Source organism: Sebastes umbrosus, chromosome 8, assembly GCF_015220745.1.
Source record: "Sebastes umbrosus isolate fSebUmb1 chromosome 8, fSebUmb1.pri, whole genome shotgun sequence".
Classification (NCBI taxonomy): Eukaryota; Metazoa; Chordata; class Actinopteri; order Perciformes; family Sebastidae; genus Sebastes; species Sebastes umbrosus.
The window spans coordinates 13,202,234-13,217,323 of NC_051276.1; the positions used below are offsets into that span (position 1 = coordinate 13,202,234).

At 38.7% G+C, this 15,090-nt stretch overlaps 1 protein-coding gene across 3 annotated transcripts; it reads right to left on the bottom strand.

Moving 5' to 3' along the window:
* Positions 1–106: 106 nt before the first annotated feature.
* LOC119492516 lies at positions 107–10,826 on the bottom strand. Of its 3 annotated transcripts, none has more exons than XR_005207793.1 (15): positions 10,646–10,826; positions 8,930–10,475; positions 7,857–8,019; positions 7,393–7,487; positions 6,743–6,777; positions 5,975–6,122; positions 5,461–5,621; positions 3,921–4,075; positions 3,363–3,446; positions 3,076–3,142; positions 2,598–2,720; positions 2,341–2,468; positions 1,934–2,050; positions 1,415–1,576; positions 107–447 (listed from the first exon to the last, which is right to left on the bottom strand). XR_005207793.1 is itself a non-coding variant. In XM_037777006.1 (15 exons), the coding sequence occupies exons 2-15, from the start codon at positions 10,338–10,340 to the stop codon at positions 345–347; spliced, it is 2,898 nt and encodes a 965-aa protein (XP_037632934.1). In that variant the 5' UTR covers positions 10,341–10,475; positions 10,646–10,826; the 3' UTR covers positions 107–344. The 3 variants fall into 3 exon arrangements, 2 of the variants coding, with proteins under 2 accessions (XP_037632934.1, XP_037632935.1); XM_037777006.1 differs by lacking the exon at positions 1,415–1,576 and adding an exon at positions 809–916; XM_037777007.1 differs by lacking the exon at positions 107–447 and having other exon boundaries at positions 947–1,576.
* Between the last annotated feature and the right edge of the window lie 4,264 nt (positions 10,827–15,090).

Sequence of the window (15,090 nt, forward strand, 5' to 3'; positions counted from 1 at the left end):
ACAGAGCCATGAGGAGGTGCAGAAGTCTAGTTTTCTCTCAGAACATTTGAATTACAATATGCTGAAAAGTTATTATGGATTTTTTGACCAATGATGCCGAAAACATTCTGCCTACAGCAGGTTTAATGCTGTGAACACAAAAAGAAACAAGGGTTGGTTTCACAAGGGACACAAACAGCCGTCTCCTGGATGAAAGCCCTGTGTTTGTTGAGGAATAAATGCAGTAAAAGTAAAACTGCTATGACATTGTTTCTTTGTTTGGATTCTTTTCAAGATGATCGACTATTACTTGGTTAAATTTCGCTCTTTGATATGTCGTGTTCAGTTGTGTGCAGATGTTAAAGTCATGTTAATATCAGAGGGTAAACTTTAACAGTAGCGTTAACTTCTCTGATCTGTCTCTCAGCGGGGAGATGGGCACAGCCGTAGAGATGCAGCACCTTCAACCTTAAGAGAGAGAAACATAGAAACAGCAAATGAGGGTAATTCTGTGCGTATATGTCACAGTTTTTTTTTTTTTTCTAGCTTCAGAGAAAATGTTATCAGACACAGCTAGCTGTTTGTTGTTGATTATTCTGGCATATCACTCCCATAATTACACCACTAGCAGCTGATGTGTTTTCCTAGAAATTACACAAAACAGCAGTATTTATTTTGATCATCACTGCAAATGGTCATCTATATCATATGAAAGTCCCAAAGATATATTGTAAGTATAAGAAAGATACATCCATACAGTCATATATCTGTTTAAATCTAAATCAAGGTATCTTAAAATGTATTTGTGCATGTGTGTGCTTGTGTTTACCTCTTGCAGTGTCTGCAGAGCTTCACTATATTCTCTGAGGTGATGTGGCAGAAACTGAGTTTGACAGTATGGAGGTGTCCGCTGCAGTAATTTGCCAGCAGAGTAACCCTGTCACACGTTCACACACACACCATTTATGTAAGTTACTTTAACATTTAACTCTTCAATTTCACAGCTGACACTAAGGGATGTGGCGACAACACTACACACAGCTTAAAGGTGCTCTATATGATATCCAGAGCATAAATATAGCTACAAACAACTATTTGCTATGTAAAGATATACAGCAGTAATGTCTACCTGAGCAGAGAATGAAGTCTCTCTCCCTCTGTGTATAGCCATGTGTACTTTTAGTGCATGTTTGTGCCAATGGCTAGCTCATGGTGGTGGTTACAGCTGATAACACCGTCCCAAATGATGGCGTTGTCTCAGAAGTGTAGCGCCTACCCTCAGGTTCCCCCTCAGTGTTTACCTGAGAACCAAGCCCCCGGGAAGAGCGCCGGGCTTTGAAGCTATTTTTCGTAGTGGCCAAACTGTGGAATTAGAACTTCTGGGTCCGTCACGTGATGCCATTGGGCCATAAAATACTTTTTCCTATAGACTTACATTGGGAAAGAGACGTCTGTAAATCGTGCAACCTCTGTGGGCTGAGTCCTTGGCAGCGGCCCGGGTTCGATTCCAACCCGTGGCCCTTTGCTGTGTGTCATCCCCTCTCTCTCCCCTCTTTCCTGTCATTTTCTAGCTGCACCAATAAAGGCAATAAAAGCCCTAAAAAAAATTTTTATTTCTCTTCCTCCATTCATGTGAATGTGCCCCAGACCGAGGCTGGACCGAGGGCTGGGAGGTGGAGTTAAAGGAAAACGTCACTACGCCTGCTCTATGGGCCCAATGGATGCAGATCTCTGGAAGATCCGTGTAATTTATCACCGGCAGTCGAGCCCTTTCGGCTTCATGCACCACTGAGCAACTGAATGGGAGCTTTATACATCCATGGGGGGAACACTTGAGGTCTGTGTGGAGGCACTAGATATGCTCTGAATGTCATATTGAACACCTTTAAGTAGTCAAAAAAACACTGTCGCAAATAACAGAAAAATACACAGCTCAGTTTGTCGTGTGTTGTACCCTCTGTTTCCTGTGCCAGTGGAGCTGAGATCCAGCTGCTGAAGTCTTCTACATCCCAGAGCCAGAGACTGAACTCCTGCATCTGTTACTGCCTTACAGCCACTCACATCCAGAGATCTGACACACAAACACACAGACATACAAACACTATAGCTGCTAACTGTCAAGATGTGTCAAGATCAGATTAGCCAAGACTACCAACCAAAACTGGACACACATGAGTCTAATTTAACAGAAAACCTGCAGTACACATTACTTCTGTTGGTACAAATCCTTCTGACATTTCTGTTCCTGTTTCTTAGGGATATGGTTAGATGACATTAAGTTAAGTTTAGTGTACATCTCTGGGGAATTAATGCCAATCAATACCTCACAGGTATGGCAGCTCAAGTTTGTGTGTACTGTACCTGATACCAGGTGTGTATTTGCGGATGCTGTGCAGTGTCAAGTTAGTGACTCCAGGACAGGAACTGAAGGTCAAACTCTGAAGGTCGACAGAGTTCTGAAGCAAAGTGTCCACTGTGGCATCACTGACCTGTTTACAGTAAAGACAAATTCAGGGAGTACATTTAAATCTCTTTGAGACTTTGTACCATAATATTCAGAGATATAATTTATTAATCATACAAAGCTGGAATTTTGAGTCACACAATGTCAAACTCACCGCCTGTAGTCCAGTGAGATTTAATGAAATGAGACATTTGAGCTGTGATGTCATCACTGTGAGACAGTGTGTGTTTACTTTTGGCACCTGTCCGATGTTAAGATGCTGGAGGCCAGGACACATCTGAAACACAGAAACTGTAAAACTGTACAAACTGTACATGCAGTGGAAAACATGTTATGTTGTTGAATATAAAGACAATATTAATATAATATATTTATGTAATATAAATATATAAGAAATAGAAAGACATGATGCAAAAACACGTACAAGGAGTCCTTTTCACATGCTAAAGCATGTAGTGCTAAATTATAGCACAGCATGTTATTTTTTTGGTCCTGTCTAGAGGATAACACCCAGTTGTGAAACTCTTGTGAGATGGTAAAGGACCTTGAATGGTTAAGGTTAGGCATTGAACTCGAAAGGTTAGGCACTGATCTTGAATGGTTAAGATTGTTTACTTTTCAAAATAAAGTACCTCATATACTGTCTGTAGACAGGATGGAGTGAGGAACTGACAGCCAAACACCTCCAGTCTGCACAGACTAATATGAAAACACACTCACACAAAGAGAAACAAACAGACAGGTGTGCACATCCTGATTATCCACTAACAAGGCAGGTGAAAATGTAAATGTGATTATCAAGTCCCCTTCTGGAAGTGAACCAAGAAGCATTCTAGCGAGATGACAAATACACAGAAACAAAAGCCTCTTCTGCTGCACTTTGACAGCAATAAATAAATAAAGACATTCTTATACTGACCTTTCTTTGTGCCTCATGATGAGTTTCATCAGTGGGTCATCAGTGACGTGACAGCCGTTCAGGACAAGAGATTTTAGTTGCAACCTACAGGGAAGATAAATGAAGGATTAATACTTTCCTTACACTTTAGTTGTCCGTCCATCCTCCCATTCATTTTCTAACTGTACATTATTGTGATAGGGTGTTATTGTACTGTATTAGTACTCAGGTTTACCAGTGGAATGGTTAATTAAGTAGCTATAACATAAGCAGTATGTGCCTCAGCAAAACCTTTCCAACGTTCTCAACATATGCAGCATGAGGTAACATCCTGCCATTCAGGGAAGCTTTTTAATGTATGGTGGATTTTAATTCAGCTCATGAGTTTTTGATGACATACACTGATTTATAAAATGAGAAAACTTAACCATATTATGACTGATGATTGAAAACAGTGCATATTTTAGATAATTCAGTGAGTTTTTAGAGGGTTTGTTTAGTTTAGTTTAGTTTAGTTTAGTTTAGTTTAGTTTAGTTTAGTGTGTGTGTGTGTGTGTGTGTATGTTTATAAAAACTGACCCTGGGCAGCAGTCACTCAGAGCTTTCACTCCTGTGTCTGTTGCTCCGCACCAGCTCACATCCACACTGGTCACATGGTGACACAGCTGACCAATCAGTGGCAGCATCTGGTCACCATGGAGACCAGGACCAGTGCAACTTGTGACCTTGAGTTCCTGTAATTAACAAATGACCAGATAGATATAATGTGGACTTTATAGAAAAAACACAGTACAATTCTACAGTGAAATCACAGCAGAGCAAAACACTGAAAATGCAAATATATTTTAGAGAAATTAAACTTTATACTGTAACTCCCTGTCTTTAAAATGTATTTCAAAACTGTTGCATAAGAGAAAAATTGAAAAATGTGACAGCAGAAAATTGTGCGCGTCCAGTCAGAGTTTCTACAGTATAATCTACAATTCGGGCTGTAAAGCTTAAACGCAAATTTGTTTTAACGCCACTAATTTCTTTAACACATTAACGCAATAAATCTTCCAGAGGTTGCACCAGAGTGAAGATACTGGCATCATATAAAACTAGAAAACTACTAGAAATCCATTGGTACATGTCATACTAGCTTGTCTTAAAGGAGGCTAAATAACACTCCAAACTTGAGCTAAATTTTGGTGATGAAAAGCTAGCATGGCCATTTTCGATGGGGTCCCTTGACCTCTGACCTCAAGATATGCGAATGAGCGAATGGGTTCTCTGGGTACCCACGAGTCTCCCCTTTACAGACATGCCCACTTTATGATAATCACATGCAGTTTGGGGCAAGTCAAAGTCAAGTCAGCACACTGACAAACTGACAGCTGTTGTTGCCTGTTGGGCTGCAGTTTGCCATGTTTTTATTTTTTACCCTAAATGCAGTACCTGTGAGGGTTTCTGGACAATATTTGTCATTGTTTTGTGTTGTTGATTGATTTTCAATAATACATATAGGCCTATACATACATTTGCATAAAGCAAGCATATTTACCCACTCCCATGTTGATAAGAGTATGAAATACTTGACAAATCTCCCCTTAAGGTATATTTTGAACAGATTAAAAGTAATCTCAATTTATAATGAACAATCATGCGATTAATCGCGAATCGTGATTAAATATTTGAATCGATTGACAGCCCTATGTACAATATATTGTCATTAGTAATATTGTAATTATCACTCACAGAATAAAAGGGTGAAGCTGTGGTGACGCCTTATGTACTGTACTTTCATATGTTTTGTTGACACTGACAGCAGGCAGATGGATTCAGGATGTGGGGTCAATAAATTCACAGCGTCAATAGAAAAATATAAATACATCTGACTGGCAGATGACAGAAGATCAACTTTAAATATTTCTTGCTTTTTGCCTAGTGGAAGATTTTTTACATAACACAAACAGCACCGTGGCTTATTGATTAGGAGTCATGTGATGGAAGACATTCAAAAGCTTTCATCAGCGTAACCCATTACAGTGTTTCTGTAGCTCTGAGCGATCAATAAAGTACCCCACAATAAAGAAATCTCTTGAATTGACTAGATGAGCTCAGATTTGAACTGCTTTACCTCCAGAAAGTTTCTACACAGAGTGAAAAACATCTCCAGGCCACAGGAGGTGAGAGACAGGCCACTGCAGCTGTACAGACACAGACTGCGAGGACGACGTCTGCCCACACAAAGTAACCACCGCTCCGTCAGGTTGCAGTTTTCAATCCTCACATTTCTCCCTTCAGAGAGAGAAAGATTTAATCTTAGTATTTGAACCTCTTTTGGTGACCTACAGCATGTGTACAGATATGAGATCATGTGATGGTGCAGGTCTGGGTTATCTTACTGTATGTTTGTCCAGGGAGTGGTACAGTACGCCACTGCACTGGACGTACTTACATCATGAGAACAAACCATGTGCTGTGACACGCTTACTTGGAAATACTTCAGGACATCCCACAGATTAAATTAACTCCAATGTTTAACCAGAACTTTTAAAAGCCAAACAGCAGAAGGCTACTTACTTAACACCACTCAATAGACAAATGATGCCCCCCCCACCAAGTGTTTACAGCTCAGCGTGGTGACTCACAGAGTGTGTGGTCAGTGGCCAGTGTGTGCAGGCGGCTGCAGACCTGCAGCACTCTGCACAGATCACTGAGAGGCAGCAGAGACAGGATGGACAGCCATACCTCATCAGGAAGACACAACCAGCGGACACATACAGGGACACCTGCTGGCTGACAGACGTAATGACAACATATTATAACTCTCAAGAGGAGACACCCCAAATACGTGCGAATTTGCATACATTTCCAGAACAGAAATCTGAACATTGGATAAAGCCAGGTTCACAATTATTGTTTCATTCTGTTGATATGTTAGAGTCAAAGGTTTTTACAGAGGGGATTTTGGATATGTCTTTTCATCACTCCTTAAATCAGAAAATACTGTCAACAACCATATAAAAAATCAATTTTTGCCATGTTTTTAGGAATAAAATGTTGTTTAAATCAGACTATGGATGATATATGAACAAACCTCTCTGTAAAAACCTTCAGAATATAGATAGGAATGAAAGTCTTCTGAAATGTATAAATATGCAAATGAGGCATAATAAACACCTAAATGTATATTTTGGATGTTTTCTTTCCACTAGTCTGAAAGACGACATGTTATGGAAACAAAATAGCCCATAATCTCAAAATTTTCCAGTTAAAGAAAGTCAAAGCATCTCTTAATTACAAATTCTTCTGAAATACTGTAGTGCCGTGGGCTTTGTAAGCATTTAACAAATGTGATCATATTGTGTGCAGATTAACAACCTCATGAACAAAGTGCAGAAATAAAGATTCCTTACGCTGTATTCGTTGGTTTGTTTACATCGAAGTGCATCTATAGAGGCAAACAAAGAGTTATATACTGATATTCTATGAGGCTATACAAATATTTTTGGTTAAAATGGAAAGTAATAAAACATCATTGGATGTTACTAAACTTTCACTTTTGCAAGTCTTTTCAAAAGACATAATCACATAATCAGTTTAGTTTAACAGCCCCTCCTCCATCCAGCTGTTATATTTGTCACTTGTGACATTCATTACATAATTAACCGCTACAATACGAAACATAACCTGACTGAAAACTGAAAGTCTTAACCTTAAAATAAACCTTGTGAAGACTTGATTTGTGTCTCCATACAGGAGATGAGTCTGCATAATTAGACTGTGAGAACAAGTTTGAGTTTAGAACAAGTACACACACACAGGACTCTTTTAACTCTCCTGAAAATTCCCCTTTATCTTATGACTTGCTGCTTCCGATAAAGTGTGAAATTAATTAATCCAAAGGAACAGAAGCAATTCTGTGTTATGTGGCACCACAAGTATAAACCCATTAAAACTTCATACTTTCTGGTGACTTTGCTTTTTGGATTTATTATTTTTTTGTAACATCTCATGTGTTTGTATAGGTGATATTCTCACAATGTAGTTTTGATGTTGAACTTACCCGGAGCTGGTGATGTTGGTTCAGGGTCATCATGAAGAGGCGTGTCTTCTGGTGTGTGTCTTTTTGTGTGTTTGTTCACTCCTGATGACTGAGGCCTGCAGGACACACATGGGGAGGTTCAGCTTGACACAACAGTAAAGTGTGTCACACTTAGAAAACATTTCACCGGGTGCTCTTTGTAGAGCTAATGTGACAGAGCCATGCATTCATTTTGGAAAAATGTTGATATTTTTAGAGTCAGGAAGTGCATTCACTCCTATAAAAGTTTCAATTTGTTTCTAAGTTATATCGTTTTTTATCAAACTGTGGATCCAAGTTTGTGGTATGTTTGCATATGGATGAGGAGTTATTTAATAAGCTGAATTTAGGTGAATATTACTGGTTTATTTTGTAGTGCAAACAAAGGTAAAGTAACAAATTCAAATTGATATTCATGCACGTATTTGGCTCCATATTTTTTTTACCTTTGCAATATTTCCCTATTGGTTGGAGAAGACAGGGAGACACTTGACTTTTCACAGAGTCTTAATGAGGCTCCTTGACCCCCAGCTTTTGTCTTTTGACCTTTGACCCCACTTTGACAACTCCTTACATCTGGATTACGTCCAATTCTCTCTGGAAACAAACCTGAATAGAGACGAGGACAGAGGCAAATCACACAAAGACACACAGAGAGACAAACACATACAGTATATTCATGCAATCACACACATATATAAATCATTATTATAATTCATTGTGATCATTCCTTTATGCGAAGAGGGGCAAATGAAAAGAGTAAACTGAAATTAAATGGCAGAGAACAAAATAGTAAGCTAACCTAAAACTTGCTCTAGACCATTTCCCAACCTTTTTACCTAAAGACAACTCAAAATGAAGACATGCCTCTTATCACAACGCAACATAAGTTAATGATTTGTGACCATCAAAGAGCGATTAAATCATTTTAGAGGCATGAGGAGCTAAAAAAAAAGAGAGCAAAGTTTTGTTTTCTTTCCTGTCCTGTAAATCAGGTTTATTTTGTGGGGGGACCTGACCCCCAGGTTGGGAGCCACAACTCTAGTTATTGGCAGGAATGGGTGGCCCTGGTACAACACTTAACATTGATACAATTTTTATGTAGACAAATATTTTTTAACAAATACTACATCCACAGAACTTTTAGAAAGGTGCAGAATAAAAGTATGAAAAATATTATGATTGTGAATAAATATTTTTAAAAATTTTGACGGGTCCAAAATTAACGTTTGTTTATCTCTGTGGAAGATATCTGATGTTTGGTTCCCACTACTAACAAAGCTGTTGAGCCAATAGTAAAACAACGATGGTATCTCTGTGTTGTCAGCGATCAAGTTGGCAGTTAGTGTGGAAAAAAAATGAGATTGACGGTAAATGCCTGGCAACCACAAAGTGAATGCAAAGGAACAGGGGTGGGAGAGTGCAACATCTAGTGGCTGAATGTTAACGATGTTATCAATGTTATCAGTTGCACCTTTAACTTTAAAGTAATGAATATCGGCCTTCACATATGATATACCTTGGTTTGTGGTGAGTGCAGCACCAGGTGCAGTCCCCATGTGCCCCATAGGGGTTGAGATTATGCCTCCTGCAGTTCTTTTTAATTCACCACATTTGTTGCTATCAAGGTCCAAATGTGTGTTGCTGGTAACAGTGTTTCTCTCTGCACAAATGGCTGCAGGTGTTTCCTTCACAGTCAGATTGTCACGATGTTTGGTTTGTCTGTGCTCAGTAGGTGTTGCCCTACTTCCATTGTATTGAGATCTGTCCTGGTTTTTATTAATGACATCTGAACTCCTCTTCTTTGTCATTTCTGCAGCTGTAACTCTTTTGCTTCCTGCTTTATTTAGATGTTTTTTAATCGCAGGATTTTGTGGTGCAATTTCCTCTTCCGTCTTTCTCTCTTCAGCAGGTGACTCTGTGAAGCATCCCGGGTCGATATGTTGGCTTTGTCTTAGTCTGAGGTGATGCAACTGATCCACACAAAGCTGGTACCGCTCATATATGGTCAGAGTTGGTGGTATTTTCAAATGGCAGCTAAGACTGAGGTTTGAAGTATATTCCATCTCACCATTGTTCATGTTATTATCTGCATACACTGCAAAGGCCAAGCTAGATTCTTCATTCATCTTCCCCTTCCTTTTGCCCATCCTAGCATCCTCTGTTTCCTGCTTCGCAGCTTCCTTCTGTGTTCCCACCTTCCCATCAACCTTTACTTTGCTCAGCTCCATCTGATGTCCTGATATGTCTCCTTCTGACTGAGCACCAGCTGTTTTATAACTCACTTTGCTCTCCACATCGCTCCTGCATAACGTGGATTCTTTGATTGAGCAGGTTGCACCATCTGTTTGATTTGTGTTTCTGTCTGATAAATTGATGTCTTGTCTTTGATTAGATATGAACAGACTGCTTGTTCTGCAGTTGTTTTCTTGGCTAGGGGTTTGTTTATTGGTGGGATCCTGTAGCTCGATTCTTTTCATATTTTCAGGAGTTTCTCTGTACTCCTCTTTAAAGGGGAGGGTGAAGGAGAAGGGGATGCAGGGATCATCTGTAAAAGGTCCAAATGCTTCATTACCACTTGCTGCACAGGAGATGGGATGAAGGTATTCAGCTGCAGACGAATGCTTGTATGCTTGTGATTTTTTCTGTGTTTCCCTCCGCTCTTCATCGGCCAGTATCAAGCTGTCAGCTCTGCAGAACTCGTGGTGAACATCTGAGCCACTACTGAGGAAACTGTGAGCCCAATCCAACACATGCCTCAGCTTCTGCTGCTCACTGAAGAGAGAGTCACTGACAAGATGAAGGTTGATGCTCTGCCTACAATTCCCAGAGTCTTCCAGGAGCTCAGACACAGGACACGTCTCCATGGTTGGATTTGCTGCTTGAAAATTCACCTGTGTCTCATGTTTAATCAATTTCTCCATTGTCATGGGTTATTTTCTTTCTCCACACGACGTCTCCTAGCCTACATGGTTTCTTTTGTTGCTTTGAGATTACTTGTTGGCTTTTCGAATGTGTAGTTTCCTTCCAGGAAATTGATGATCAGACTAATGATTTACATTCTCCTGTTAAAACAGAAGAAACAAAACAACCATTTGATGCACGACACAGAAATAATCATCATGCAATACACCTATTATCGTCTTTATGATTGAGAGATGATTTTGTCTATTGAAGCCATAACACAACACACTACAGCATGATCCAGATTAGGAGAATCAAAAGTCACTCTTACCACAAAGATTTCCTCTTTTCTGTTTATTTCCGTACAGTCCTTCTTGTAGAGTATAGTAGAGTAGATTACTTGAAATCTTTGGATGAAGAAGTTTTGGACGTGATATTTTCTCATCCAGTAGAGAATAGCTGTAATATACTAGAGTCTAGTCTTGATGGTAAAGCTTTGAACACACCTTGTATCCAAGAAATCACACAAACATCACCATAGAGACGACATCACAAAGTGCAATCTTACTTTCACACCACATGAGGGAGACACAGATTTGAGAAAGTTTTGGGAAATTGTCTAGAATCTCAGCTTCATACTTCAACGTGCACTAACAGGATGATTAATGAGACATAGAATAATTATATACTAATGGATTGAGATGTTTTTGGATGCTTCAGTAATTAAACACAATCATTTAACTTGTTAAAAAAACATGAAAAATAATCCACACATTAGGCGCTTTATTTCAATATATATTAGGGAGCTTTATTGTGGCAGTATTAACATATAAAACAATCCATATTTTCTTTTATAACATACAAACATTCAAAATTTTCACTTCACAAAATTCATAAGGCTTGGTTGTCCCAGAAGAGAGGGGGTCATTACTTAGGGATTTTTTTTTCATATTTTTTTTCTGATTCTTCTTTAAATTAAATCTCCCAGAGTTTCTTATGAAAAGAGACTGAATGACAAAAAAAAAATCTGACTAACCAATAAAACAACAAATCAGTTTGACTAACAATCAAAAACAACAAAGTGACCGTGCAAGAGAATCTGCTACTGTACATGCCCACACAACACTGAAATAATATAATAAAATACAGCTTATTTTTCTCTTATACCATGTGATGTCCAATAGTTTTGCATATAGTAGACCTGAGTTCAAATATTTAAAATCTTAAATAAATTAATCAAAAACAGTATTTGTAAGTTAAACAGCTTTGAATTCTGGGTGTTAGTTGCCTGTATAGCATTTTTGTTTTATTTTAACTGATAATTAAAAGGCAGGTAATTCAATTTAAGGTTTGTAAATACTTGACTCATGTCAGGAACTTAGTAATACCGCAGATATGACATCAGCTGGTGTGTGATGATGTTTTTAATCACAGTTTTATGTAAGTACAGGCAACAAAAGTTGTACTCTCGGTCCGTCTATATGCTGTGAAACACAGAAACTAAAGTTCAGGAGCTCAAAACAAGAGCTAAATCTCAAAGGGGTGAAATCCCCCTTTAAACTCATGAAGGCTAAACTGATAAATGAGCTACAAACTAATAAAATGCTACAGTGTCACATGGGGCCAAAGATCTGTTTTTATCACAGAACCAAAAGGCCTTTTGTTGTTTGCAATGAGTTGAGGTTTTACTTTCCATCCACTTGGTTCAGTATTTTTTTTAAACATCTTAAAAACTGAACATCTAAACAATTAATGTTTCTGAATTCAATCAATTCAGTTAATAGCATGCTCTATTAGCAATGAGGTTAGGGTGTTAGCATTTAGCGTCTGGCTTTAATGATTTACACACACAGCAAAAGCACAATGAAGCTAACTAATCAGATTTTTTAGAGCTGCTATTTAAGAGACTGTAAAATGATCTATTTCAAGTTCTCCTTTTTGTGCTGAGGACATTTTTTTTAGATCAACTGAAAGGAAGCTAACAGAATTAGCAACTATTCAGTCTTGTCAAGTCAATGGTTAAAATGAAGCCCAAAGCACACTGCATGACATGTTTTAGTTTTTAAATGTGGTCACAAAACTGCTCAGATGCCTCATTTTGATTGAGAGAAAATGTCTCAATCTGTTTCCTCCTCCTCCTTCTCTTGGTAAAAACACAGAGAACATGCATTCATCTAAGATGGTCAAGACAGCCAAGCCTAAATCTAGATCGCTGTATACGGACGAGACACGCAGAGGGAAGAAAGAAAGGAAATCTTTACCCAGACTGGGTTTTTTTTTTTTTTTTTGTTGCCACAGCTATAAACACAGTATTTACAGATGAGGTCATGCCATTTGCATTGAGAGGTCAGAGAGAGCTACCCCCGGTTAGTGAGAGGAGGATGAAGCACAGAAATAAAGGACCAAAGCTGGGGACAAACTGTACATAAAGCCTATACAGAGAAACCTCTATTAGTGAATCGCTCGAGCATTTTGGTTGCATGTGTTACTGAAGGAGCAACAGTTAAACATGAAGACAGGACGATAGGTCATGATCGAGTCTGTGGTGTTAAATGCAAACGTCGTCATCATAGTGGTTTGGCCCTTCGCTTGGTTTCAGCATTGAAACTCAGTGCATGTGCTGTAGTAGGAAAATAAATGCTTTGTGCCAAATAAGCTGTTGTTACTGCATATTTTCGATTATGCATAAAGCTCGTTGATGCATAACGTTTACAAAGTTCCACAACGACACAGCTGATAATGAGGCAGCAACATTTGATCGGTTATAATGAGAGGGGCTTCGATGGTGATGTGCACTGCAGCCGAAGAGTATGGAGAGTGATTTCTGAAAATAAACTTTAGTTCAGTTCTTTATGAGAGCCTAAATACCGTGTGAGAGCTTTGGTAGAGAGATTGGCTGATCTAGACTCCATGTTGCTACTCCCACTTTGATAGCAGACTGTCCGCTCTGTCATAAAGCAGTATGGAGGTTCAGCTATGATGGCCGAACTGGCTCTCAAGTAGGGCTCAAGTAGAGACTATTACTTGGGTAATATTCTTGGATGCATATTGAATGAAATGAGGCTACAACAACATAGACAGCCTGCAGCCATCGTTATATCTAGCTGCAGACTTGGTATAAATACATAAAGTATTTGGATATTCATAAATGGCAAGACATGTACTGTATGAATGTTATGGATAAACTATGCTGTGATTAGATGCATTTTTTTTTTTTTAGACATATATTTGTTATTTTGAACATAAACTTCTAATGCCCTTTCCTGAGAAGTTGATCCAAATCGAACTACATTTTGAATAGAACTTCTTTAAAAAACATCTGTTTTCATTTGATCTGAAGTCGTTTCTCATCTCTGTAGCTCTCTGTTCTATAGTCTCCACGCAGAGCCACGATACTGTAACTGACAGGCACTGTCTGTATGATGAACAATCACATGGCGACGGCTGTAAGTTCCCAAAAGTGAGTGATGGAATTACTCATCAGAGCTGCAGGAGTCTGATTTAGTCTTTAGCCCAATGATGAGTCAAGTCATGAGGTTACATTGTTTAAGTCTCTGTTACGTTTCATAGTGTGACCTCAACTTTGTAAAAGTACACAAAACTATATACTGTATTACAAAGACCTACACATCTACAGTTTGGTTCTATTTTTTCTGTACCAAATAGAGATTCTTAAATAAAATAATCAGAAAAAAAGAAGAAAAAAAAAGTGTTTTAAAGGAGCAGTGTGTAGGATTTAGTGACATCTTGTGGTGAGGTTGCAGGTTGCAACCAACTGAGTACCCCTCCGCTCACCTCTGCCTTCCCAAGCGTGTCAGAGAACTACGGTGTCCTTCAGGTAACGTAAAAACGTGAAAGGCTCTCTCTAGAGCCAGTGTTTGGTTTGTCCATTCTGGGCTACTGTAGAAACATGGCGGTGCAACATGGTGGACTCCGTGAAGAGGACACAAATGAAAACAGTTCTGAATATTATATTCCATTTCTGCTAATAGATCCACCTAAATCCTACACACTGGACCTTTAACCTTGATAATGTTCATCTTTGACGCCATCGCTCCAGACTTTTTGGGAACCCCAGCCATATCAGCAGTGAATGTCCATGCACACAGCTTTATATATCTGCACAAACCAGAATCACATTATCCTGATAACTTGTTGGTCACTGACATTAAAATGAGAAAAAATACCGTCATGTTCTCTGTTTATAAACAGTTGCAGTCATTCAAATGATGAACACATCACAGATCTTTATAGAAATGGCTACAATCATTTCTAATTTGATTTAGGGTCTAAAATGCTGAAGTTAAATATCTGCAACTGTACTCCTACTGTACCATGTTCGTTCAGTCTGATCAACATCTTCTTCACCAGAAAACGACCAGAGAAAGACCTGTATGAGAGATTTAGACCATTAAACGCATCACTTGTCCCATAATGTGTCACATAGCAGCAGTGTAGTTGGAGTATACACACAGTCCTATCACCTCAAATCCCTCTGAAACACACACAGAGCTCTCCTAAAGTAGCACACCATCGACTACCAACTGACCCAAAATCACGGTTTTATCCACAACAGGGTAACTTTTCATTATAAGCCTATATGTAACCTTTTCTTCCTTTAGCATTTCTTTATACGTTTTATGTTCAAACTCTCTTAAAACACACTGAAAGATGCACTAGTAGCCTTAATTAGTGAGTTAATATTTAGTTCAGAAGACATTTAGAAGTTGAACAACAACACAACAAGTCAGTTTTATCATCACAAACGGACCAAAG

What these genes read in the sequence shown, in the direction of transcription:
- LOC119492516 (XM_037777006.1), bottom strand. Translation starts at nt 10,340, where the DNA reads ATGACAATGGAGAAATTGATTAAACATGAGACACAGGTGAATTTTCAA. An exon ending in AATAGGGAAATATTGCAAAG is followed by an intron (nt 7,488 to 7,856) that starts GTAAAAAAAATA and finishes TGTGTCCTGCAG; the next exon opens with GCCTCAGTCATCAGGAGTGA. An exon ending in CTGAGTGACTGCTGCCCAGG is followed by an intron (nt 3,447 to 3,920) that starts GTCAGTTTTTAT and finishes TCTTCCCTGTAG; the next exon opens with GTTGCAACTAAAATCTCTTG.